At 43.9% G+C, this 27,684-nt stretch overlaps 1 protein-coding gene across 1 annotated transcript in view; it reads left to right on the top strand.

The window, feature by feature from the left end:
• Window positions 1-27,684, top strand: part of suclg2 (succinate-CoA ligase GDP-forming subunit beta) — a 266,723-nt gene that overhangs the window by 74,353 nt on the left and 164,686 nt on the right. Inside the window, exon 2 of the mRNA XM_033036670.1 lies at window positions 18,762-18,903. Coding sequence (XP_032892561.1) covers window positions 18,762-18,903 — 142 coding nt within the window. The remainder of the gene's footprint in view (window positions 1-18,761; window positions 18,904-27,684) is intronic.

The raw sequence follows: 27,684 nt of genomic DNA, 5'->3' as shown, positions 1-27,684 counted from the left end.
GACCAGCGATCCCCGCACATTAACACTATCCTACACCCACTAGGGACAATTTTTACATTTGCCAAGCCAATTAACCAACAAACCTGGATGCTTTTGGAATGTGGGAGGAAACCGAAGATCTCGGAGATAACCCACGCAGATCTAGCAAAACACAAAGTGCTGAAGTAACTCGGCAGGTCTGGCTGCATCTGTTGGAGGGAATATGAAGAAGGGTCCCGACCCAACGTCACCTTTCCATTTCTTTCAGTGATGCTGCCTGATCTGCTGAGTTACTCCAGCACTTTGTGTTTAACTTAAAAAAATGAATGATTTGTATTGGAAGTGCAAGAATGAAAAGAGTTTCAGTGTACTGTGTTCAAATGCATGTCCCAAAAGATGAACACTCAAAATAATTCATATTACATTAGATACAAGCTGTCCTTTGAAAGCATGAACACTTAAAAGAAAAATCCATACAGGCAGCTTTTAATGCATCATGTCTGCATATTGCATAGAAGTCAAGACACAGCCTGACATAACTCTCACAATATTCAAATAATCTGATCTAAGTTGGGGGGTAAATTTTGTAAACATCCTCTAATGTTTAGTTCAGTTTAGAGATACAGCACGGAAATTGACTACACTAAATTGTGATGCTGATGTCTTGAGCAAAAAACTGTCTGCCCGAGGAACTTAGAGAGTCAGGCAGCATCTGTGGAGTGAAATGGACAGATGACATTAGGGTCAGGACCCATCTTAGTTTAGTTTGAAGAAGGGTCTCAACCCGAAACATCACCCATTCCTTCTCTCCAGAGATGTTGCCTGTCCTGCTGAGTGACTCCAGCTTCTTGTGTCTTTCTTTAATTTAGTTTAATTTAGAGCATGGAAACGAGCCCTTTGGCCTGCCGCCTCCACACCGACCAGCGATCCCCGTACACTAGCGCTATCCTACACACTAGGGACAATTTATCATTTTTACTGAAGCCAATTAACCTACAAACCTGTGTGTCTTTGGAGTGTGGAAGGAAACCGGAGCATCCGGAGAAAACCCACGCAGGTCACGGGGAGAAGATACAAACTATATGCCCTGGTGTAGATCTGACTTCTGCTTATAAACTCTATGGTGCGCTTGATGTTCAATTGAGTTCCGTCTATCTTTGTCTGCAGTGTGCTATCAACAATGCAGTATGTTTGTTCTGAGTAGCATCATGTTTGTGCTAATTTATGAATAAAATCCTCATATTTGTGAGTGGATTCCACTAAACTAGGCGGCATGGTGGCGCAGAGGTCGAGTTGCTGCCTTACAGCGCCAGAGTCCCGGGTTTGATTCTGACTATGGATGCTTGTCTGTACGGTGTTTGTACGTTCTCCCCGTGACCTGTGTTTTCTCCGGGATCCCCAGTTTCCTCCCACACTCCAAAGACGTACAGGATTGTAGGTTAATTGACTTGGTATAATTGGAAATTGTCCTAAGTGTGTATTAGATAGTGTAACTGTGCGGACTCGGTGGGCCGAAGGGCCTGTTTCCGCGCTGCATCTCTAAACTAAACACAACTACACTGATTTTTCATGATGCGGCTATTAAGCATGAACAAGCTGTGAGGGGTATGCTTGGCTTGTGTGAAGTATCCTCTGGTTACAGTGATCAATAAATGTTTAACTTTTAAACAAAGTTAAATCAAATTACTGAAAATCTTAAGCAAAAGGTTTAAAAATAATCCTGCACAAATTGAAAAGAGAAATTAAATTTGTACTTTAAAGAACATCGGGCATCTAAAAGTCTGCAAAGGCATTGAAGTGCTTTTGAAGTATAATTGTGTACGATGTGTGGAGAATGCTCATTGAGACAGCGATGTGATGATGATCAGGCTTGAGGCTCTTGGTAACGTTGATTGTAGGGAAAATATAGACAAAGAAACTGAATATAAATTCTCTGTTTTTCTTCATTGGAATGCCCTTGGGTCTTTAACATCTAGCCAAGGAACAATATCTGGCTTTGGTTTAGTTTGGTTTAGAGATATAGCATGGAGGTAGGCCCTTCGGCCCACCGAGTCCATGTGGACCAATGATCACACGTACATCAGATTCTTTCTATCACCCTAATTCTGCTCCTGGAACATAAACTTGTGTTCTCAGCCTCTGGAGGAGAACCAGAATGTGCAACTTTTTACCTTGCATGTAACTGTTCCTGAGTCTGATGGTGGGGGTCATCACGCTTTTGTACCTCCTGCCTGATGGTAACAAGATGAAGGCATGTCCAGATGGTGGGGATTCCTTGATGGTGGATGCCACCTTCTTACGGGAGCTCATCATGTAGAGGGGAGAGCTTTGCCTATCATGAACTGGGCCACCACGGTCTGCAGCCTCTTGCGCCCCTGTGCATTAATGTGGACTAAAACGATCTGATGCATTTTAAGTGATCTTAGGCTTCAGATGTATTTAATACCTCAAAATACTGGGATATAGTTTATGGTCTGCACTCTGGTGTTTTATTCGCTGCACTTTGGAAAGGTACAAGATACTGACTGTTACAAATTTAATTAGCTGTTTATCTGCACGTACTGGAGTCATATAGACAAAGACAATAGGTGTAGGAGCAGGCCATACGGCCCTTCAAGCCAGCACTGCCATTCAATGTGATCATGGCTGATCATCCACAATCAATATAGAGTAACATAAAAAAATAGGTGCAGGAGGAGGCCATTTGGGCCTTAGAAACAGACTCTTCTGCCCAATGTGCCCACGCTGACCAACATGCCCTATCTACACTAGTCCCATCTGTCTGTCTTTGGTCCATATCCTATCCATGTACCTATCCAAATGTTTTCCTTTTACCCATTTCTTTAAAAAAAAATAAGCATAAGAATGTAAAGGATGTGCGCCAAATGCGGGAAGGGGAGACTAGTATAGATGGGGGCATCTTGGTCAGCATGGGCAGTTTGGGCCGAGCGGCCTGTTTCCATGTTGTATGACTCTAAGACTCTATGACTCCAATATCATTTTGCACAATCTATCTTACAACTAGACTTGGTGGTTGAATGCAATTTGTCTTTGAAACCTTGCTTAATGGTCGAGCTATAGTACTTTATAGTTCATTTGTTTGCAATTATTTAGCAGTAACCCTGCTTTGTCCTGGCATTTACTCACATTTTTGTGACATTTTCGGAAGCATTTTGAACAAGAAGATTCAAGTGATAACTACTTTACCGTTTGATCTTCCAGTTAAAACGTGGAAATAAATCAAATGTTTCTGCATATTACACTACTTCATTTCTCTTTTGTGTCATATTACCAAAGACAGAAAAGCTACTTGTTCACAACAGTCTACAGCATTTGATCTCATTCCTTTGAAACATGACATTCGGTTTTACATTCACCAAAGTGAGATTTAAGCTAAATTCCATTTCAGTAATACAGCGCAAAATGTTGGGCCTATTAGGAAGTGAACATGAAATGGAATATGGAGAGACATGGAGCTGCAGATGCTGGTATACAAAAAGGGACACCAAGTGCTGGAGTAACTCTGCAGGTCAGGCAGCATCTCTGGAGAACACGAAGGGTTGATGTTTTGGATCGAGACCCTGTCTTAGTTTAGAGATAAAGCACGGAATCAGGCCCATCGGCCCATCGCGTCCGCACCGACCAGCGATCCCCGCACATTAACACTACCCCACTGCCGCTGGGGCCAATTTTTAAACGTTTTTACCAAGCCAATTAACCTACAAACCTGTAGGTCTTTGGAGGAAACCGAATATCTAAGAGAAAACCCACGTGGTCACGGGGAGAACGTACAAACGCCATAAAGGCAAGCAGGGATCGAACCCAGGTCTCTGGTGCTGCAAGGCAGCAACTCTACTGCTGTGCCGCCGTGGTGCCCTTCTCAGACTAATTGTGGTGGGAGGGGGAAAGAAAAGTTGGGCGAGTGGAGACACAGAGTCTGGTGAGTGATAGGTGGATACAACGAAGCGGGTCTTTGATTGTCAAATGGTTGGACAAAAGCCAGAGGTGAAAATATAAGAATTGTGAGATATAGAGAGAAGAGGTGTGAATGGTGAAACCAGGAGTATAGGTGTAAGAGGATCAGAAGGTGGGGGAGGAGAGAAATGGGTGTGAATCCAGGTGGAGCATAGGAAGAGAGAGGGAGGGGGGGAGGGTTATTTGTAGGTTAGTTATCTAAAATTAGCGAATACTATGTTCCTTAAAGTTGGAGAATTCAATGTTCTCTAAATGTTTGAAATGGATTATTCAGCTTATTTACGATCGGAAAATATTGTTCAGATTATTGTGATGATGACCTTATTTGGTAGTTTGAGACATAACTCGATTATACAATGGGCAGCAATTTTTATTGAATATAATCCAAAATTGAAACCATAACAAACCACAAATCTGCATTCATTTATCTGCCAACAATCCTTCACAAGTCAATTCTTTTATACCTAAACTTATTTTCATTTTCAGTCTTTGTTACACTTGTCAGATTTTTCCCAGCGGGAAGGTAACATCCTGAGATAGATACAAAATGCTGGAGTAACTCAGCGGATCAGGCAGCATCTCTGGATAGAAGGAATGGGTGACGTTTTGGGTTGAGACCCTTCTTTAGACTGAATCTTGATTCAGTGTAACATCCTTGTCCACACTCCACCACTATGGTTTCCCTCTGCCTGTGTGAGCTTGGTGTCGTTTTTTTAAATTTTATTTCAAAATATTCGAGAAATAAATATATACGATATATACAATACATGATCCTTACAAAACTCCATCCAGCATTCTCAGAGGCTATACATACATTCAATACTGTTTACACAAATTCATCCCCCTCCCTTGCCACTCATGTGGCCCACTGGCGTGGAATCCCTTCCATTATTTTTTGAGGGGCCACCACACCCTGCCCCCCAGCAGCGGAAGGACCCTAGACTGTGGTCCTCCGCTACAGAGCCTTGGCGTTGGCTGCACCGAGCTTCAGTGCATCCTTCAGCACGTACTCCTGCTGTCTGCAGCGGGCCAGTCGGCAACATTCCCCGACAGACATCCCGCTCCGCTGGGAGGTCAACAAAGCTCGGGCAGACCATAGAGTGTCTTTCACCGAGTTGATGACCCTCCAGCAGCACTCGATGTCAGTCTCTGAATGCGTCCCTGGGGACAGTCCGTAAATCACAGAGTCCTCTGTGCCGGAGATGTTTGGAATAAATCGTGCCAGGAACCCTTACAAACGTCTCCAGACATTGTGTCAGTGCAAGGTTCAATAGTCCTGAGTTTCCTGATCATAAGCTCAGGTGGTGCAGCATTACAGGTTTTCAGTGATGGTCAGTCCACACTTGGGATCGACACAAAAATCTGGAGTAACTCAGCGGGACAGGCTGCATCTCTGGAGAGAAGGAATGTGGGTGACGTTTTTGGGTCGAGACCCTTGGTTTAGATTTTAGATTTAGGTTTAGGTTTATTATTAATACATGTATCAAGATACAGTGAAAAGCTTTGCTTTGCATGTTTTCCAATCAGACCAGCTAATACCATACATTAATCCAATGGTCAGACTAAAGTACGATGGATTAAGGGGAAGATACAGAGTGTAGACTATAGTTCTCAGCATTGTTGTGCAACAGTTCCATAGACAAAGTCTGATGTCCGCAAAAGGGTAGAGGTAGGGGCAGCACGGTGGTGCAGCGGTAAAGTTGCTGCCTTACAGCGCCAGAGACCCAGGTTCGATCCTGACAACAGATGCTGTTTGTACATTTTCCTGTGACCGTGTGGCTTTTCTCCGGGTGCTCCTGTTTTCTCCCACGCTCCAAAGACATACATGTTTGTAGGTTAATTGGCTTTGGTAAAATTGTAAATTGTCCATAGTGTGTAGGATACTGCTAGTATACGGGGTGATCGCCAGTCGTTGTGGACTCGGTGGGCCAAAGGGCCTGTTTCCGCTCTGCATTTCTAAAGATGAATCAGACAGTACCTTAGTTTATTGAAGGAGCATTCAGCAGCCTGATAACAAAGGGGGTAAAGCTGTTCCTGAGACTGGTGGTGCCGGCTGTTAATTTTCTGTACCTTTTGCCTGATGGGAGCAGGGAGAAAAAGGAATGTGACAATTATCCTGGGTTGGGGCAATTCTTTGTGGGATAACCTGTACAGAATGAAAGGCTGCGGGTGAAGTTTCTTGCCAAAGTTTGTGATCCTAGAAATATTTAATATTGTGTTTGTTTTAAATAATTATTAATAACATTAAAAAAACTTTAAAAAATACTTAAAAAACTAAGTTAAGTAACTGAAAAAAAATCTGAACTTGTCGAGCTATTCTCAGGATCGATGATCTCTGTTAAAAGGATTAGGGAAGCCAATTCTAAAAGAGGTCTGGCTTGAGATGCATCAGTGAAGTGGAGTGGCAGATGTTTTGGCATCTGCCAATCCACTCCATCTATAATTTTTATGTAGAATATGACGTACAATATTTGCATAAAAGCTTGGCTTAAGTTAATCTCCAATAACTTCATTATTTTTTTTTCTACATAAATATTTTCTGTCCTTTTCATTTCACAACAGATGCGGTGATAATGCGGCATAAATAGCATCTCTCCTCTCTCCTCACCTGACTGACATCCGTTTGTCTCGGGCCTTTGTCATTTACTCCTCCTATTTGCCATCACACCCTCCCTCATCTCTATCCACCTATCCACTCGCGAGGAGGCGCAAGGAACTGCAGGTGCTGGTTGGCAGGAAAAAAGTCGCAAAGTGCTGGAGTAACTCAGCAGGTCAGGCAACTGAAGAATTGTCCCGACTCAAAATGCCACCACCCATCCATGTCCTCCAGAATGCTGCCTGTCCCACTGTCACCCCAGCACTTTGACTTTTTTTTATCACTTGCTAAACTTGGTCCAGCCCTCATCTCGCATTTCCAGCTTTCTCTCCCCCCCCCCTCCCCTACTGAACGGGGGTCCAGACCCAAGACGTCGTCTGTCCATTCTCTCCACAGATGCTGCCTGACTCATTAAGTTCCTCCAGCACTTTGTGTTTTGCTTCAAGATTCCAGCATCTGCAGTTCTTATTAGCTGCGTAAATAGTTTTTGACCAGTTTTCTGAGATCAAGATTTATTCATGCAAATCTGCTACACTATCTCGGTATTCTCAAGGGTGAAAGTATAAGCAGGTATTGGATTTTAAAATATATGCCTTGCAAATTTAATTGTGCAGCATTTGAATAAGGGAAACGTATTTTTGAGATATAGCACGGAAACAGGCCCTTCGGCCCACCGAGTCCACATTGACCCACAATCCAAGAACCTGAACACCATCATACACACACTAGGGACAATTTTCTTTATACTAAGCCAATTAACTTGCATACCTGTACGTCTTTGGAGTGTGGGAGGAAATCGAAGATCACGGAGAAAACCCACGCGGTCACAGGGAGAACGTACAAACTCCGTACAGACAGCACCCGTCGTTGGTATTGGAAGAAATAATGGTTATTTTGTTTATTATATTTTATCTGTGTGTCCTGTGTTTACAGGCCTGTTATGTTGCTGCAAGTAAAAATTTCATTATTCCATTGTCAGTAAATATGATGATTAAACATTGCTGCTTTGTGAGAAAATCGACCTTAGTTGTAACCATCTTAAAGGCTTTTGTAATGAATTTAGGGAACCCAGATAGAATCACAAGGGAAATTGATTGGGTGAATGAGTCTTTTACCTAGGGTCGGGGAATCAAGAACCCGAGGACATAGGTTTACGGTGAGAGGGGAAAGATTTAATAGGGACCTGAGGGGCAACTTTTTCACTCGGTGGTGAGTATATGGAACGAGTTGCCGGTGGAGCTAGTTGAGGCAGGTACAATAACAACGTTTCAAAGGCATTTTGGACAGGTACGTAGATAGGGAACGTTTAGAGGGATATAGACAAAATACGGGCAATTGGGGTTAATTCAGCTGACGAGAATACTGTTCGGTTGTCCTGATAACAACTGAGAAGAAACTGGTTTAAAAATGAGACTAGTTTAGATGGTGCACCTTGATTGGCATGGAGGGCCATGCAGTATGACTGACTCTAAATGTAACTTTGCTGTGTATAATTATCTCCTGTTCTCCAATCTCCCTGTGAAAAATTATCCATTGATTTTTTTTTTAAATTTAAATTTCTTAATTTTGTTTCTCCGTCTTTCCGTCTTTTAATATTTGTCAGAATTATTATTCATCCAGCTCCTCCAGATTCTTTGCGTTTGCATTTCCTTGTAGACGATGATATGCTTTGTTTCTTTCTTTTTCTCCCTTGCTCTTTTATACTGGGTTCCCTGGCATTATTTTCTTTATCCTTCCAAAAAGTATCTGCGCGTTTCTACCCGTCAGAAGGTAGCTGGACAGGAGGGGACAGGGGTCGCTTGGAGCTCGGCCAAGAAGATCAGTGGTCTATTGATGATGGAAATAAATGGCCATTGGAATGGTGCCAGGTGTGTCTTGAGCCTGCAATGGGCATCTGGAATCAATCTGAAGGGTCAGGCATGGGACATCTTGAGCTAAATGGTGAGATTAGAGGACAGCTGAACACCTTGGGAGCAACAGAGGAGAAATGCCAGGCCTTTAATTGGTACTGGCAATACTGGTGCTCAGTTGTGCTTTCATATCAGTCAACTGATGCAAATGTTTACTGTATTTTCCTCATTGCTTCTTAAATTGGATATAATGCAAAGATAGGAAAGCATTACTTCTTGTGTCCGAATTAAAACGTGACTGTTTCCCACTACCCTGACTCTCAATCTGTAGAAGGGTCCCAACCCAAAACGTCACCTATCCCTTTTCTCCAGAGATGCTGCCTGACCCGCTGAGTTATTTCAGCAGTTTGTGTCTTTCGTCTTGTGGCTGTTTCCTTAGTTTAGTTTAAGATACAGTATAGTTTAGTTTGGAAATCCGACGTGGAAACTAGCCCTACAGCCCACCAAGTCCGCGCAGAGCATCGATTACACCTTCACAATAGTTCTCAGTTCTCCCACTTTTGCACCCTGCACACTAGGGGCAATTTACTAAGGCCAATTGACCTACAAACCTGCACGTCCTTGGAACGTGGGAGGAGAGCAGAGCACAGCACCCACAGGGTGAAACGTACAAACTCCGTACGGACAGCACCTGTAGTCAGGATCGAAACCGGGTCCCTGCCGCTGTAAGGCAACGACTCTACCAGTTATCTGGCAGTCATTTTAAGAAGAGATGGATATATTTTTGAACAATTGGGTGTTGAAGTTTCTGAGGAACTGAGACTGGATGTGGAGCCTGAGGGAGATCAGCCATGTTCGTGTCCAAAGGTGTGGACGTCCTGATGGGCCAGGTAGCTTATTCCTGCTCCAAGTATCTTGCGTTCTTATTTTCGCTGAGAACATTTATTTCCCTCTCAAATCATGTGCAGAAAATGCAGTATAAGTAGGCAAAGGATGATGGGTCTGCGGGAGAAATTGCTAGAAAACATAAACAAAGGCAAGATATTTTTTGTACTTTCAACAGTAATTGCCGTGGACGATATGGTTCATGTGCAGGCAGAGGAGATTAACTTATCTTTGTATCATGTTCTGGATGCCATTGTGGAACAAAAGTTTCTGTACCGTAGTGTTCTTAGGTCTATCTTCACAAGTCATAGGAGCATAATTAGTCCATTCGTCGCACTGTTTATTCCTCCATTCAATCATGGCTGATCTATCTTTTCCTCTCAACCCCATTGTCCTGCTTTCTCCCCATAACCCCTGACACCCATACTAATCAAGAATCTGTCAATCTCGGCCTTTAAAATATCCGTTGACAGCCTCCGCAGATGTATGTGGCAATGAATTCCACAGATTCACCACCCTCTGACTAAGGAAATTCCTCCTCACCTTTCCAAAGATACATCCTTTTATTCTGAGAGTGCGGCCTCTGGTCCTATCTGGTGGAAACATCCTCTCCACATCCACTCTATCCAGGCTTTTATCTATTCGGTAAGTTTCAACGCGGTGTCCCCTCATCCTTGTAAACTCCAACGAGTATAGACCCAGTGCTGTCAAACACTCATCATACGTTAACCCAATTATATGTTAACCCTATATTTTCTGCAAATATTTTTTTGAGTTCTGGAAACCTGTTACTGCTGCACACCCTGGACATGACAATTGTCTATTGCTGCAGGTGCGGAGAGGAGAAAGGAATTGGTATTTCTATGATTTTATGCTTTGTAGCACCCAGTCGGGAAGTCGGACTTTCCTTTGTCAGCAATGCCCCGTGCTTCTGGGATATTGCCGTGTAGCAATTTCATCTGTACAGCTAACATATTTTTTGCAGCTCATAGATGATTGATTTTGAACAATTCTGGATGGCCATATCATCTTCTGGTGCGTCTGTCTAATCATCAATAAAATAACAAGGAATTGATCTCATTTTGATTTGTGGAACCGACCGGTGTTTCAATTGGAAGTTGCAGCAGCTTATAAAATAACTATAATCACGTCCCATTACAGGAAGGATGTGGAGGCTTTGAAAAGCTGCAAAAGAGGTTTACCAGAATGATGCCTGGATGGATGAAGGGGTATTAGCTGTAGAGGGAGGCTGGACATATTTGGTTTATTTTCTCTGGAACGCCAGAGGTTGAGAGGAGACCTGCTAGAAGTATATCACGAGACGTAAACGAGTCAAGAGGGTTTTATTAGGATATTATGATACACAGTCAGAACCTTGTTTTTCTCAGGGTGCAAATGTCAAAGACTAGTCGAGGGCATAGCTTTAAAGTGAGAGGGACAACGTTTAAAGGAGATGTGTGGGGCAGATTGTTTAACTTAGTTGGTGGTGGGTGCCTGGAACATGCTACTGGGGATGGTGGTGGTGAAAGCAGATATTGCAGAAGCTCTGGAGAGAATTTTGGATAGGCACATGGATATACCGAGAATGGAGGGATATGGATTATGTACAGGCAGATAAGAGTTGGTCTTGGCTTCATGTTCAGCACTGACATTGTGGATTGTGTTCCTGTAAGGTACTGCTCTATGTTCTAATTACAATTAATTTTGCTGAATCGGTCTATGAGATCCTAAAAACATTGACGGTGTTAGGTGAATGCTGGTTATAATGCTGGAATCCAGAACCAGGGGCCACAGTTTAAGAATGAGGAGGAAGCCATTTAGAACGGAGACGAGGAAACACTTTTTCTCACAGAGTGGTGAGTCTGTGGAATTCTCTGCCTCAGAGGGCGGTGGAGGCAGGTTCTCTGGATTCTTTCAAGAGAGAGCTAGATAGGGCTCTTAAAAATAGTGGAGTCAGGGGATATGGGGAGAAGGCAGGAACGGGGTACTGATTGGGGATGGTCTGCCATGATCACATTGAATGGCGGTGCTGGCTCGAAGGGCCGAATGGCCTACTCCTGCACTTATTGTCTATTGTCTATTGAAATAGGCCCTTTGGCTCACCGAGTCCGTGTCAACCAGCGATCACCCCATACACTAGCACTATCCTACACATAAGGGACAATTAACCTACAAACTTGTACATCTTTGGAATGTGGGATGAAACCAACGCACCAGGAGAAATCTTATGCGCTCACAGGGAGAACGTGCAAACTCCGTACAGACAGCACCCATAGTCAGGATCGAACCAGGGTCTCTGGCGCTGTAAGGCAGCAACTGTACCGCTGTGCCACCGTGCGGCCCCTAATGGTGATCTCCGGTCGTCTCATTGAATATTATTCTTACAAGTGTAGGGATAATGGTTCTCAGAATGAATAATCTAGATCTAGGAGCAACGGCCACATACCAACCAGCTGGCCATTTAGGACTGAGATCATACTGAGAATACCAAAGTTCATTTTTAGCAAAGTAGGCTTGAATAGTTGTCTCCTGATCCTCTTTCACATGATTCTGAAGCACTTTTATTAAATGTACTATTTTTCTTATTGCATAATGTGAGCAATCCCAAACAAATCTGTACTTCAAACTGAATGATATAACAATTGCAATAAACTGGGTAAGCAGAATGCTTAATGGACAACAACAATAACAAAATAATATCAGGCACAAGGATATTGCAGATGCTGGCTTACAAAAATAGGACAACAGGTGCTGGAGTAACTCAGTGGGTCAGGCAGCATCTCTTTTGGCCCTGAGCCAAAATGTTGCCTGCCCACATTCTCCAGAGATGCTGCCTGATCCATTGAGTTACTCTAGCACTTTGTTACCAAATTAATATTGCCAGAGCAGTTTGTCTTCAACTCGTTGTCTCATTGCTTCAGTTTTACCTTAATCGAGTAACCCGAGATTGGAATGCAATATTTAACAATGAAAGAAATAGACAACATTTCTGTCTATTCCGCTGCTGTACTGTTCTATGTTCTAAACAGCCCTAGTATTGACGGTCCTCATTTCACTAGATCGTATCCAATGAACTGTTATGCCCACTATTTCTAGAATGTGTTTTTATTTCTTGTTTTTCTGTGTACAGAAAATACATACTGCATATTTTTGTTAAATATTTCATTTTACATTTCCCTTGCTTCCACCTGTAAGAGACCCATGTTTATTTTTGCCGATCTCTTCCTTTTCAAATCTGTTTTGAAGCTATATCGACCTTTATTGTAGAGTAGTCATATGTATTGCATCAAGTATATCGCTTGATTGATATGCCTCTTAATCAATACCTGCTTTAAACTCCGAGCCATTTGATTCCTGTTAACTAGTTCTCATTCTTTTATAAGCTATTATTCTACTTGAAATATCATAAGAAGACAGGATTTAGTTCAGCAGCAGTTGAATCCGTAGGGTTTGATGGTTTAATATTCTTCTTTCTGTCATTAAAATGCGGATAAATAATTCAACTACCCAGGTCGAACACTTGGGAAGGAATGTTGAATTTTCAGTAGTTTGTTGACATTGAGGCATCAAGCTATTATCTTGGGACATTAGCAGAGATACAATTGACTTATAGTTTATCGAGCAAAGTCGATTGAACCTGCACATCCTCAACTATGTACATTTTCCTCTGCTCCATGGCAAAGATCAAATCAAGATTAAGGTGAAGGGGAAAAGATGTAATAGGAGTCTGACAGGTAACTTTTTCACACAAAACTGTGATGGGTGTATGGAACGAGCTGCCAGAGGAGGTAGTTGAGGCAGGGACTATCCCAACATTTGAGAAACAGTTAGACAGGTACATGGATAGGACAGGTTTGGAGGGATATGGGCCAAATGCAGGCAGGTGGGACTAGTGTAGATGGGACATGTTGGCCAATGTGGGCAAGTTGGGCTGAAGGGCCTGTTTCCATGCTGTGTGACTCTTATGACTATGACTCTATTATTTTGGAGGAGGGTATGTATCACCTTCAGATTACTTGAAGACACACAGCTATGTTCATAAATTGTAGGAGCAAAATTAGGCCATTCGGCTCATCAAGTCTACTCCGCCATTCAATCATGGCTGATCTCTCTCTCCCCCCAAACCCCATTCTCCTGCCTTCTCCCCACAAACCCTGATACGCATGTATCATTCTGTTCCAACCTTTACTAAGGATGTATGTTGTAGCCTGGTCTATTTTCCCAAAAAGTAGAGGTAAGTCTTAGAATAAAAGGGAAGCCATTTCTTATTCTAATCTTTCTTTAATATAACAAAAAAAAGAAGAAGCTGTACATAAAATGTATGATGAAAATATATATTAGGCACTTTGGTGCCATATGATTGTACTTACTTCTAATAAAATAAAATATTTAAAAAAAAAAAAGAATAAAGGGGAAGCCATTTAAGACTGAGGTGAGAAAAAAGTTTTTCACGCAGAGAGTTGTGAATTTGTGGAACTCCCTGCCACAGAGGTCAGCGGAGGCCAAGTCACTGGATGGATTTAAGAGAGAGTTAGATAGAGCTCTAGGGGCTAGTGGAATCAAGGGATATGGGGAGACGGCAGGAACGGGTTATTGCATCTCAGAATTAATGCAGAAACTCCTGAACTTAACTGGTTGAGTTTCACTGGCAATCTCCTGGCCACTCTCTGTCACTCTGTGTTATAGAGTCACAGAGTCATACAACACGGAAACAATAACTCATCCATGGTGACCAAGATGCCCCATCTAAATCTGCATTTGGCATATATGCCATATCCCTCTATACTCTCAGTCTGAAGAAGGGTCTCAACCTAAATCATCACCTATTCCTTTTCTCTCGAGATGCTGCCTGACCCGCTGAGTTACTCCAACATTTTGTGTCTATCTTTGGTGTAAACAAGCATTTGCATTACCTTCCTACACTTTCCCGATAAACCTTTCCTAACTACATACCTGTCCAAGGGTCTTTTAAATGCTGTTATAGTACCTGCCTCAACTACCTCCTTTGCACCCACCAACCTGAGTAAAAACGCTGCCCCTCAGGTTTGGATTAAATCTTGTCCCTCGCACCTTAAACATATGTGTTCTTGTTTTTATTCCCCTTTGTATGGTGTGGCATATACTGCCCTCAGAATAGCCGTTTTAAAATTCTATAGGTGTTAAATTGAATGTTCTTTCATGCCATTTCAGTTCAAACTGAATCCAATTCAAAATGTACAGTTTTTCCCAATTTGGTTTGCATTTTGGGTTGCGGTTGACTTCCTTTTGCAGAAGAAGCAGAGCGTAGAGTTTGGTTTCTCCATAGCTGAAACATGTCATCAAACACTCGCTTGTAGAAACATAAATACAATTTAAGTAAATCTTTACCATAGATAGTTGTAATTTGAAGCGTAAAGCTGCTGCCTTACAGCACCAGAGTGGCGTTCGATCCTGACTATGGGCGCTGTCCGTACAGAGTTTGTACATTCTCCCTGTGATCTGCGTGGGTTTTCTCCAGGTGCTCCGGTTTCCTCCCACACTCCAAATACGTACAGGTTTGTAGCTCCTGTAAATTGTTCCCAGTGTGTAGGATAGAGTTAGTATAAGGGTGATTGCTGGTTGACGTGGACTCGGTGGGCTGAAGGGGCTGTTTTCATGCTGTATCTCGAAAGTCAAACGTAATTAGGACTAAAGCTATTGAGACAGGTGTGACCAACAGTGGAGATTCAACTTCCAATACCTGCTCTACATTAAATAAGGTATAGGGGAGTTAATTAGTGATGTACTATTTTGAAAGACACACTAATAAATTCTGTGCGTTTTTTAAAATATCTTTTTTTATATATTTGTGATATTATCAATGCTGCAAATGAAATTCTAGGCTAAAGCCTTGCACAAATTAGTACATACGGATTACATAATAAAACATAAAAGGAAATAGCAGATCTAAAATCATTCTAACATTTAACTTTGAAAACTATTCAGAGGTCTATTCAACTAGGACGGCACAGTGGTGCAGCGGTAGTGTTGCTGCCTTACAGCGCCAGAGACCCTGGTTCCATCCTGACTACAGGTGCTGTCTGTACAGAGTTTGCACGTTCTTCCCGTGACCACGTGGGTTCCCCCGTGTGCTCCGGTTTCCTCCCACGCTCCAAAGACGTAGAGGTTTGTAGGTTAATTGGCTTCAGTGAATTGTCCCGAATGTGTAGGATGCAAAAGTGGGATAATATAGAACTAGTGTATGGTTGAACGTAGGTCAGTATAGACGGTGGGCCGAAGGGCCTGTTTCCACATTGTAACTTTGAACTGAACTAAATTTGAAGAAGGGTCTCGACCCGAAACGTCGCCTATTTCCTCTGCTCCATAGATACTGCTTCACCCGCTGAGTTTCTCCAGCATTTTTGTCTATCTTAAATTTAGTATAGCATTACTTTTAATTTTTTTTCCCCTGAGTAAAATAAGCATAATTTTTAAGTGCACCGCAGTCAATCAATTGTGGATACAAGGAACTGCAGATGCTGGTTTATTTAAAAAAAGACACAAAGAGATGGACTGAGATGAGGAAAAACGTTTTCACCCAGAGAGTTGTGAATCTGTGGAATTATTTGCCACAGAAGGCAGTGGAGACCAATTCACTGGATGTTTTCAAGAGAGAGTTAGATATAGTAGCTCTTGGGGCTAATGGAATCAAGGGATATGGGGAGAAAGCAGAAACGGGGTAATGATTTTGGATGTACACAAAAAAGCTGGAGAAACTCAGCGGGTGCAGCAGCATCTATGGAGCGAAGGAAATAGGCAACATTTCGGGCCGAAACCCTTCAGACTTTGATGATTTTGGATGATCAGCCATGATCACAGTGAATGGCGATGCTGGCTCGAAGGGCTGAATGGCCTACTCCTGCACCTATTTTCTATATGTCTACATGTTCTTGGCTTTTTGGAAGAAAGGGGGTGTTGGAAGGACATAAGCAATGGGCTTCACCAGAAGTGAACTGCAGCAGTCTATTCCTGTCTATGCAGCAGTCCAGGGCTGTGACGCACACGCTGCCATTTCTCAGGAAAGAACTCTTGTGAAGGCTTCATTATGGAAGTACTCACCATGATTGGAATGCGTCACGGAGCTCCAGCACACACCGACGTAAATTCCAGGCGAATCAACGGATTTATTTTACGATTAAGGGGCATTTCAAATTGTCGCTGGAGCTGCTAGCAATACGAGTCAATCACCTGTCCACAGATTAGGGAAGCAGGCAACCTTCGCTGCCTTGTTGAAGTAGGTAAGTTTATGACCTTTCACTGTACATCACGCCATTCAAGGCAAGGTTTAAAAATAACTGATTCCAGCAACGCCGCCCAAGTATGACAAATTCATGGTATCTGTCTCCATTGCAGGACTTCAGATGAGAAAGCTTTCAATCATAGTTTAGTTTAGTTTAGCTTAGAGATACAGCGTGGACACAGGCCCTTCGGCCCAACGAGTCTGTGCCGACAAGTGATCCCCATACACTAACATTATCCTACACACCATGGACAATTTACAATTTTTATGGAAGCTAATTAGCCTACAAGCCTGTACGCCTTTGGAGTGTGGGAGGAAACCGGAGCACCCGGAGAAAACCCGCGCGGTCACGGGTAGAACGTACAAACTCCGTAAAGACAGCATCCGTAGTCGGGATCGAACCCGGGTTTCCGGCGCATGTAGGGCAGCAACTCAACCGCTGCGCCACCGTGCCGCCCACTTTAAACTTTAAACTGAAATTATAACGCTGATGGATGATCTCATTGCACTGTTGCTGTTGACATTTCGCACTGCAGTTGGAACTGTAGTCAAATCATAATTATCTTTAATTTTAACAGTATAGTGATAGCAATGAAGTATCATAACATTGTGGCAGGCAACAAAAACCGGTGCTTGTATGGACAGCATTCACTGACAGCAGCTGAAGTAGTTCAACTTTGTCCCTTTTCTCAAAGTCTGTTTCATTAGCATCTTGTCTAAGCATCTTGGAACATGTTTACAGGGATAGACTCCCAAGGCACTATAATCATAGTAATTAAATTAGATGGTGGATGAGAAATGGCAACAGTGTTGAACTGTAATGAATAGCAAACAATAGGATAGATCACAGATCCAGCCACAGGAAATTGCAGGGAATTGTAGACGCAGACCAGACCATCACACAATCCAACCTCCCTTCCTTTGAAGATTCCAATTTCTTTAGTCAGAGGGTGGTGATACTATGGAATTCTTTGCCACAGAAGGCCGTGGAGGCCACATCAGTGGATATTTTTAAGGCAGAGATGGATAGATTCTTGATTAGTACAGGTGTCAGAGGTTATGGGGAGAAGGCAGAAGAATGGGGTTAGAAGGGAGAGATAGATCAGCCATGATTGAATGGCGGAGTAAACTTGATGGGCCGAATGGCCTAATTCTGCTCCGATCACTTATGATCACGATCTTATGAAGATAGACACAAAATGCTGGAATAACTCAGCGGGACAGGCAGCATCTCTGGGGAGAAGGTATGGGTGACATTTCAAGTCGAGACCCTTCTTCAGACTCCATCTCCACTTCACGCTGCCTCGGCAAGGCCACCAGCACAATCAAGGACAAGCTTCACCCCGGTCACTCCCTCCTCTCCCCTCTCCATTCAGGCAAGAGGTACAGAATTGTGAAACGCACACCTCCAGATTTGGGGACAGTTTCTTCCTTGCTGTTCTCAGACAACTGAACCATCTTATCAACAAGTAGAGAGTGGTCCTGAGCTACTTTCTACCTCATTGGGGACCCTCGGACTAATTTTAATTGGACTTTACTGGACTTGCTTTTACTTTACTCTCCTGCACTAAATGTTATCCCCCCCTCATCATGTATCTGTACACTGTGGACAGCTCGATAGTAATCATGTATAGTCTTCCCGCTGACTGGTTAGCACGCGACAAAAAGCTTTTCACTGTACCTCGGTACACGTGACAATAAAATAAACTAAACTAAACATTTATGGCTTGCTGCAATGTATACGGTTTAGTTTAGTTTAGTTCAAAGATACAGCACGGAAACAGACCCATCGGCCTACCGAGTCCACTTTGACCAGTGATTCCCGCACGTTAACACTATCCTACACGCACTAGGGACAATTTACACTTATACCAAGCCAATTAACCTACAAACCAGTATCTCTTTGGAGTGTGGAAGGAAACCGAAGCGCTCGGAGAAAACCCACTCGGTCACGGGGAGTACGTACAGACCCCATACAGACAACACCCGTAGTCGGGATCGAAACCCCGGTCTCTGGCGCTGAAAGCGCTGTAAGGCAGCAACTAAACCGCTGTGCCACCGTGCTGCCCAAAGGTGGTCCACAGAGCATGGGGAATGACCCTCCATTACGATAGACAAGCATTTGGGTTATTGTTTGAGTTTGGAACAATTATTATTGATCAATGTGAAACGGAGAATGTGACACTTTTCCTTCCTTTTCCTCTCCACAAACGTGCAGGTGGTCCGACTTGTCCCGGTGCGATGGTTGAACCTTCAGGAATACCAGAGCAAAAAAATCATGGCGGATCATGGTGTCACGGTGCAGCGGTTCTTCGTTGCCGATAACTCACAAGATGCTCTCGAGGCCGCGAAGAGACTGAGTAAGTTGAATAGCAGCGGGAAGCACTGGCAGCCATCTGAGAGAAAAACTATTAGAAAATAAGTTGTTTGATTATTGATAACCTTTCTGAATAGTCTTTCATTGTGCCAACAATGGTGTTCACAGAAAAAGGAGGGCTGGTGTGTATGAAACTGTAATGTCCAGGTTCAGGAACAGCTTCTTCCCTGCAACCATCAGGCTATTAAACACTACAACCTCCAAATAGGCCCCAAACTTCCGAACTATACACGTGCACATTGGTATTTTATTGGTGTAATAACAAGGCATTACGAGTTGAGTTTAGTTTATTGCCGCGTGTACCGAGGTACAGTGAAAAGCTTTTGCCGGGTGCGAACCAGTCATCGGAAGGACAATCCATGATGACAATCGAGCCATCCACAGTGAACAGATACATGATAAAGGAAATACCGTGAATAATGTTTAGTGAAAGATAAAGTCCAGTAAAGTCTGATCAAAATTAGACCAAGGGTCTCCAATTAGGTAGATAATAGCTAAGGACCGCTCTCCAGTTGTTGGTAGGATGCCCAATTACACCTGGGAAGAAACTGTCCCTGGATCTGGAGGTGTGTGTTTTCACACTTCTATACCTCTTGCCCGATGGGCGAAGGGAGAAGAGGGAGTGGCCGGGGTGTGACTCGTCCTTTATTATGCTGCTGGCCTTGTCAAGGCAGCGTGAGATGTAAATAGATTCAGTGAAAGGGAGGTTGGTTTGTTTGCTGGTCTGGGCTGTGTCCACAATTCTTTGCAATTCCTTGCGGTCTTGTATGGAGCTGAGGGCTATAAATGCGTGGACACAAGGAGACAGATCTCTGCCTACATTTTCACTCTTGCCCACTAAGTTCAGTTTCAGTTAAGGCGACACAGAAGTGCGGCTGACATAGCTGCTGCTTCACGGTGCCAGAGAACTAGGTTCAATCCTGACCTCGGATGCTGTCTCTGTGGAGTTTGCATGTTCTCCCTCTGAGCATGTGTTGATAAACATACTGTAATGCTTGACAATTTCACGACTAAATACATCTAAGAAGTGTCGAGGGAACATTGTGTAAATGGGAAAACAAAGCTTTCATTTATTTTGCATCGTACATAATAATAATAATAATACATTTTATTTTCGGGCGCCTTACAAATCTCAAGGACACCTTACAAAGATTAACAGAAGAGAAAAAAACATATAGTCGGAGAAAAATAAATAATAAGGACATCATCAATATACAAATTAAAGATAGAAATCGCTCCAGACACAAAATAAAAAAAATTAAAAAAACACAATGTGAAGAGAGAGCAGCGGCAGCTAAAGTGCGCCAGCGTCCACTCTCTCTTCCGACAGCCATCTTGGACACAGACTAACATAGTAACTACACACAGAAAAATCATCCCCCCACAATGGTTACCACTGTGGGGGAAGGCACAAAGACCAGTCCCCAACCCCAGTTCTCCCAGAAGTCAGGCCTATTGAGGCCACCGCTATTGCCTCGACGGAGGCCCGATGTTCCTGGCCGTTCTGGCCGGGTGGAGTTGCCCCGGCGTCGGGAGAGTCCTCACAGTGGCTGGGCCACCTGGAACGGCCGCTTCCTAGCAGGGGATTGTCGGCTTCCGAAGCCGACAGGGACGCACCGGGTTGGAGCCGCCAGGCTCCCGATGTTAAAGACGGCGCCGCCCGCTCCGCTCCGCAGACCCGCAGCCCGGAGGTGTTGATCTCGGCGGTCACATCTCACCGGAGCTCCAGCGCGTCAATCCAGCGCGGCGACCCAGGCAAGGCATCGCCCGCTCCGCACCACGATAGCGCTCCAGCGCTGTGCCGCCACCGAAGCCGAGGTGCTGGGCGGTCCCCGCCAGGAAACGGCGCTCCAAGCCCGCTGGTAGGCCACGAGGACGGGTCGACGGGCAGCCCGGAGTAAAAGCTGCCTCATCGACCAGGTAGAGACCTAGAAGTAAGATTACCTCCTTCCCCCCACATTAAGAAGTCCATTTCTCCTACAAACGAAAGACAAGACTTACTAAAAACTGAAACAAAAATGGATTAAACGGACGGCTGCTGGTTAGCAGCCGTTCCCCAAGATGGCTCCTCCTCCTACATAACCTCAGGATATCCTAAAGATAGGCACAGAGTGCTGGAGTAACTCGATGGGTCAGGCAGCATCTCTGGAGAATGTGGACAGGTACAAAGTGCTGGAGTAACTCAGCAGGTCAGGCAGCATCTCTGGAGGAAAAGGATGGGTGACTTTTCGGGTCAGGACCCTTCTTCAGACCATCTGCGTGGCCAAATATCCCAAATGCTTTGAAAAAAATGAAGCACTTATTCATGGGCAACGCAGTGGTGCATCTGGTAGATCTGCTGCCTCACAGTGCCAGAGACCCTGGTTCAATCCCAACCTCGGGTGCTGTCCGTGTGGTATTCTTCCACCTTCTTCCTGTGACCAGGTGGGTTTCCTCCGGGTGCTCCGGTTTCCTCCCACATCCCAAAGACGTGTGGGTTTTTAGGTTAATTGGCCCTCGGCAAATTGCTCTTAGTGTACAGCGAGTGGAAGAGAAAATGGGTTAACCTGGAACTAGTGTGAATGGGTGATCAATAGTCAGCATGAACTGAAGGGCCTGTTTCCATGCTGTATCTCTAAACTAAACTATACTAAACTAATTACACCAGGTTTGATCGGTGAAATTCTTTTCCTCTTGTGTTTCATTATTGTGCCATACCATTTGCCACATGCTCCACCGATTTTCTGTGGGGAATATGATTTATGTGAAGTGATTTAGATTCCATTAGAATTTTGCAAAAATGCAACTGAACAATAAAGGTGAATCCTCGATGTAAGGTTGCAAACATTGTATGTCACAACTTGTGTATTATTTATGTGTCAGGTGACTGGAAGAATATATTAGCTCATTGAAGAGCACAGAATGATTGATCCTTCAGTACCACTGATGGGCAGTCTGGGATACACTCTGAACAGCTTGCCATGAATTTTCAGTGTTTTTCTGGGTGTAGATTGTCTCCTGAGCAGTCACACCTGATATATTTGTCGATGCGCAGTGTGCGGTCAACATAATTTAAAATTTAAAATATCCTCGTGTGCTACATAAAGGTTCTACCTTTGTAGCTTTCATTCACGTCGAGTAATATAGATGATAGATGGGAAAACCTATTTGGTTTGCTCTGATCAGTTGCCACACTCGGTATGAGAAGGAATGTTGCTAGTTTGCATTTGATTAAGGCAAGTGGGGCAACATGAAATATGTATTCTCTCATACAGGAAGACGTAAAAGTGGGCACGTTATTTATGGCCCTGCTGTCCCTCAGTAACTACGACCGTTGTTAGCGACGAATAGGTCGCTTTTGAAAGGAATCCCAGTCTACTGAGAGTCACCTTATTCTTGCTGTGTTCGACATATCCTCGATTATCAATGATCGTATACTTTGGTAACTATCAGGATGCAATTGAAGCAGGATCATTGAAGCTAGCCAAAACACTGAGGGTAAATCTAATACATTTATTAACAGTTGGAATAAATAAATGAAGAACAGAAGAAGAAAGAAGTATCAGTCCTCAAGGAAATAATCTTTATTCCTTACGGTTTGCCAAGTTTTTGTGATTTAATTCCTAATTTCTGATTTGGTATATTACACCTCCCTGTACATAAGCTGTTGCACAACAGTTGTGAACCCGAATGTTGGACAGAAATGTCTGATCACTGTATTTAATTTTTAGTATCAGACTAGACTAAGGTGCAGACCCGTTGGGTCTGTTCCCCCAACGTGCGGTTGTGGGGGGGGGTGGAGGCAGCACGCGGTGTCACACACACTAACTATCCCCCCCCCCCCCCCGCACTCACGCTAACTACCCCCTTGATATTATATTAATATTACTAATTTGCTCCTTTTACCCCATAACCATGAGGGGGAGAGAGAGAGAGAGAGGGGGTGCTGAGAGGGGGGATGAGGTGGGGAGCAGGGAGGGGGAGGGAGGGGGGAGGGTGGAGGGTAGGGTGTGTGGAGGGGAGGGAGGGAGGGTGGGGGAGGGGATGGAGGGGAAGAGGGGAGAGAGGGGGTAGGGGGGAGAGAAGGGGGGGAGAAAGAGGGGGGAGAGAGGGGAGAGGGGGAAAGAGGGGGAGAGAGGGTGTGCTGAGAGGGGAGGGGGAGAGGTGGGGAGCAGGGAGGGGGAGGGAGGGTGGAGGGAAGGGGGTTTAGGGGAGGAATGGTGGGGGAGGGGATGGAGGGGAGGGGGGGGAGAAAAAGAGGGGAGAGAGAGAGGGGGAGGGGGGAGAGGAGAGGGGGAGGAGAGAGGGGGGGAGAGGAGAGGGGGGAGTAGAGGAGGGGTGAAGTGGGGGAGAGGAGAGGAGAGGGGGGAGAGGAGAGGGGGGAGGAGAGGAGAGGGGGGGGAGGAGCGGGGAGGGGGAGGAGAGGGGAGGGGGAGAGGAGATGGGGTGGAGAGGAGGGAGGTGGAGAGGGGGGGAGAGGAGAGGGGGGAGGAGGAGGCGGGAGAGGAGGGGGAGAGGAGGAGGGGGGGAGAGGAGAGAGGGGAGAGAGGAGGGGGGGAGAGGAGAGGGGGGGAGAGGAGAGGAGAGGAGAGGGTGGGAGAGGAGAGGGGGGGGGAGAGGAAAGGGGGGGGGGAGGAAAGGGGGGGGAGAACCTAAAAAACATTTTAGAACCAAAAAAGACACATTCTGCAAGCATTGTAGAACCAAAAGAGACACTTTTTGCAAACATTTTGGAAACAATAAACACTTTTTGCAAACATTTTAGAACCAATAGACACATTCTGCAAGCGTTTTAGAACCACTAAGGACACTTACATTTGAGTAGACATGTGTTCAGTGTTATTCACAGCTCAGAGAAACGTGACCCTCTGCCTTCCTCCAGCTTGCAGACACTGATTGAGGCACACCACTTCCTGGTTTTATAGTCCCTCCCCCCTGCCGCCAGCAGGGGCAGCAGAGAGAATGGGGAATTTTGTAAAATCATTAATATTAATATCCCGTCATTTTTCATCGACGGGAAAAATCCTCGGCACACATGCGGCGGAGGGGGGCCCTGAGCAAGGTGGCCAAAAATGACGGCCGTAGGTGGCGGCGTTCTCTCGGAAATCGCAGCACAGATGGCCAAAACCGGTCAAGAACAGACTTTTAGTAATATAGAAGATAATAACGGGTGGTGGTGCAAGGTTGCTGCCTCACAGCGCCAGAAACCCGGGTTTGACCCTGACTACGGGTGCTGTCTGTATGGAGTTTGTACCTTCTCCCAGTGACCTGTGTGGGTTTTCTCTGGGCGCTCCTGTTTCCTCCCACACTCCAAAGATGTACAGGTTTGTAATTGGCTTTGGTAAAGATTGTAAATTGTCCCTTGTGTGTGTAGGATGGTGTTAATGTGTGGGGGTCGCTGGTCGACGCGGACTCGGTGGGTGCACACCCTGTCATCCACAACCTTGATGGCAAAAAATATTCCAGAATGAAAGAATATTATTTAAAAAATTCTCCTCAATAGAAATCCAGTAATATACTTCCAACTTTAATATGTTCTTTGGATACAGTTTCCTGTGAGAATCAACGAGTCTTGAAACTAAGCTTTGATGACCCTTCATGATATTCATGAAATGTACAACATCAATCGTACTTACGAAATAATAGCAGTTTGAAAAATGGAGCAATTCTGCCAGAGGATTCGATCATTTCTCTGAAAATGTCTGAAAAACCAATTAGTGACATCGTATCTGCGGCGTGAGATCCCGACATTAAGTGTCTGGCTATTTAAAAAATTTATTATGAAATAATAGCGTGAAAATGAAGGGACTAGCATATTGTTCTCTAATCTTACAACCACTCGACAGCCCATTGAACTGTCAGAATGCACACGCTAAATATCTTTCACCTGATTTAAGAAGCAAGGTGCAGAGTTCAGGATTAATAGGAACCAAAGAGTAAGTATCGTATAGTTTAATTAAGAACAATTTAGTTCCACCGTCAACATTAGTTGGAGATGCACTATGAGGGAAGGTTAATTTTACTTGCTTTGAGCTTAATTTGAGCCTTGCTCGATTGTTGACATCATTTTTGTGTGGTGCTTTCTTTTGGAACAAACACAATCTCCACTAAAATGTCAGAGGCCAATATTCCCACTGGGCGTTAAGACACGCAGAACGATGTATAACTGCTCTGCCCCATTAAGCCGATTTTCACTTGCACAGCTTTTTATTTCCCAGTGTTGTGTGCAGGAATCTCTGTTGTTAGTTCGGCTTGGAAAGTGTTCATGTTTCGGAGCACCTTTGCAAATAAACGCAAAACTATCTGTCATGGGAGAGCAGCTATTTTGTTTGGTCTCTTTAATATAGTTCAATTGTGCTCTTGTCTGTCAGCTATCCTCGGTAGTGCTGTGAGCCAAATACTTGACAGGCCCTCCCCGCATTTGAAGCTTTGCACAGATGTCTGATGCTTTATGTCTATTGGGCTGATTTATGAAATGGATTCTTACACTTTCATGTCGCAAATTCATTTAAAATTCAGCTTTTTTTTTTTTTGAAAGAGTGAACTATTTTAATGCAGAATAACAATGGGTTGACGCGCTGTGACTGAAATGGCCTGTAGGTTTTGCTTCATGATTTGTCACATTTACGCAAGCATGGATTACATAGGTATGTGACATTTTAGATGTCACCTACAGCGTTTTCCTGCTTATTATTCCGCTTGGCAAGGTTGAACGAAATGACATGATAAATATGCACAGACAAGTGTGAGATGTGAGAAGAAGCATCTATTTCCATTGAATCACAAAAACCATTCAGCAGAAATTGTCAATAACTGGCTATTGGTGGGTAAACAGCCACATGGATTGCTGAGAAAGGATTGCGCTCGTACCCAAACCTATTTTAAAATGAAAATGACATTAAAAAATTGATTTCAATCAGAATATTATGATTTTTCTTTATTTTGATATTAGGTGATATACTGTTTAAACAGCATTTTAAATTTTCTCCTACATCAGTTAAGTATGTTCAAAGTAATTGTTATCAGGGCAGCACGGTGGTGCAGCGTTAGAGTTGCTGCCTTACAGCGCCAGTGGCCCGGATTCGATCCTGACTACGGGTACTGCCTGTACGGAGTTTGCACGTTCTCCACGTGACCTGCGTGGGTTTTCTCCGGGTTCTACGGTTTCCTCCCAAGCCCCAAAGACCTACAGGTTTGTAGGTTAATTGGCTTGGAAGAATTGTAAATTGTCCCTGGTGTGTGTAGGATACGATCACTAGTCGGTGCGGACTCGGTGGGCCAAAGGGCCTGTTTCCGCTCTGTTCCTCTAAACTAAGCTAAACTAAACTCAAAAACCACAGTGAAAAATGCCAGTCAAAGGACTTCAGGTTGATTTGTTATTTATTTCAGAATTATTTACGGAAAATTTGTCTGTGATGAATCATTTAATTTATTGTAGAAGTGTACAGCAAATAGCATATGGTGTTATCTAATCTGTTTTCACTCAGTTTTGTTCATAGCATAAGATTACATCAGCCTAAAAAGTAATGTTGTTTTTTTGGAACTGGTTCGACAGGCTATATCTTTTTCCCAATCCAATACTCAACTTTTCCCAGCCACAGTGTTCAACAAAATGTTATAAACATCTGAAATTGTTAGAACAAGACTCACTAAATGTGAGATTTTAACTTGTTGAAAATTGATCATTTGAATATAGATCGCTACGCTGGTGCAGAAAAATATCCAGCATTGATCAATTGAAGAGGAAACAGACTAGGAGACCTTAGGAAAGTTGACTGAAGTAAATTAATTTGAAGTCAATAATATCAACATTTCCATTCCTTATAGAAGTCCCATTCCTGACCCTTTCAGTTGAAATGGTTGTTTAGTTTAGTTTATTATTGTCATGCGTACCGAGATTTGGTGCTATCCAGTTAGCAAAAAGTCATGATTACAATCAAGCCGCCTACACTGTACAGATACAGGGTAAAGGGTACAACGTTTAGTGCAAGATAAATCCAGTAAAGTCCGATTAAAGATAGTTCGATGTTCTCCAATGAGGTAGATGTGAGATTGGGAACACTCTAGTGGGTGATAGGATGGTTCAGTTGCCTGATAACAGCTGGGAGAAACTGGCCCTGAATCTGGAGGTCTGTGTTTTGACACTTCTGTACCTCTTGTGTGATGGGAGAGGGGAGAAGAGGGAGTGACCAGGTGAGACTGGTCCTTGATTATGCTGGAGGCATTCAGTGCCAATTTTTACCATTGAAGATGTAATTATTCTAATCTGTGGCATGGTGGCGCAGCAGTAGAGTTGCTGCCTTACAGCACTTGCACCGCCAGAGACCCGGGTTCGATCCCGACTACTGGTACTATCTGTACGGAGTTTATACGTTCTTCCCGTGACTGCGTGGGTTTTCTCCAAGTTCTTTGGTTTCCTCCCACACTCCAAAGACGTACAGGTTTGTTAGGTTAATTGGCTTGGTATAAATGTAAATTGTCCCTAGTGTGGGATAGTGTTAATGTACGTGGATCGCTGGTCGGTGCAGGCTCGGTGGGCCGAAGGGCCCATATCCGTGTGGTATCCCTGAACTAAACAAAAACATTTGGATGTTGTAACAATATTAAGTTCCATCGCATATGGCTCATATGTGCGGATGTTATTTGTAGACTTTAGTTCTGCATTTAATTCTATCATCCCCAGCAGAATGGTGGACAAACTGTCTGATCTAGGTGTTAATGCAAACACATGTGGATGGATTAAGGACTTTTTAACAGACCACCCACAGACTGTCAGGATGGGGTC

The sequence above is a fragment of the Amblyraja radiata genome, chromosome 18 (assembly GCF_010909765.2).
Source record: "Amblyraja radiata isolate CabotCenter1 chromosome 18, sAmbRad1.1.pri, whole genome shotgun sequence".
Taxonomy (NCBI): Eukaryota; Metazoa; Chordata; class Chondrichthyes; order Rajiformes; family Rajidae; genus Amblyraja; species Amblyraja radiata.
This window is presented reverse-complemented; position numbering and strand designations above follow the sequence as displayed.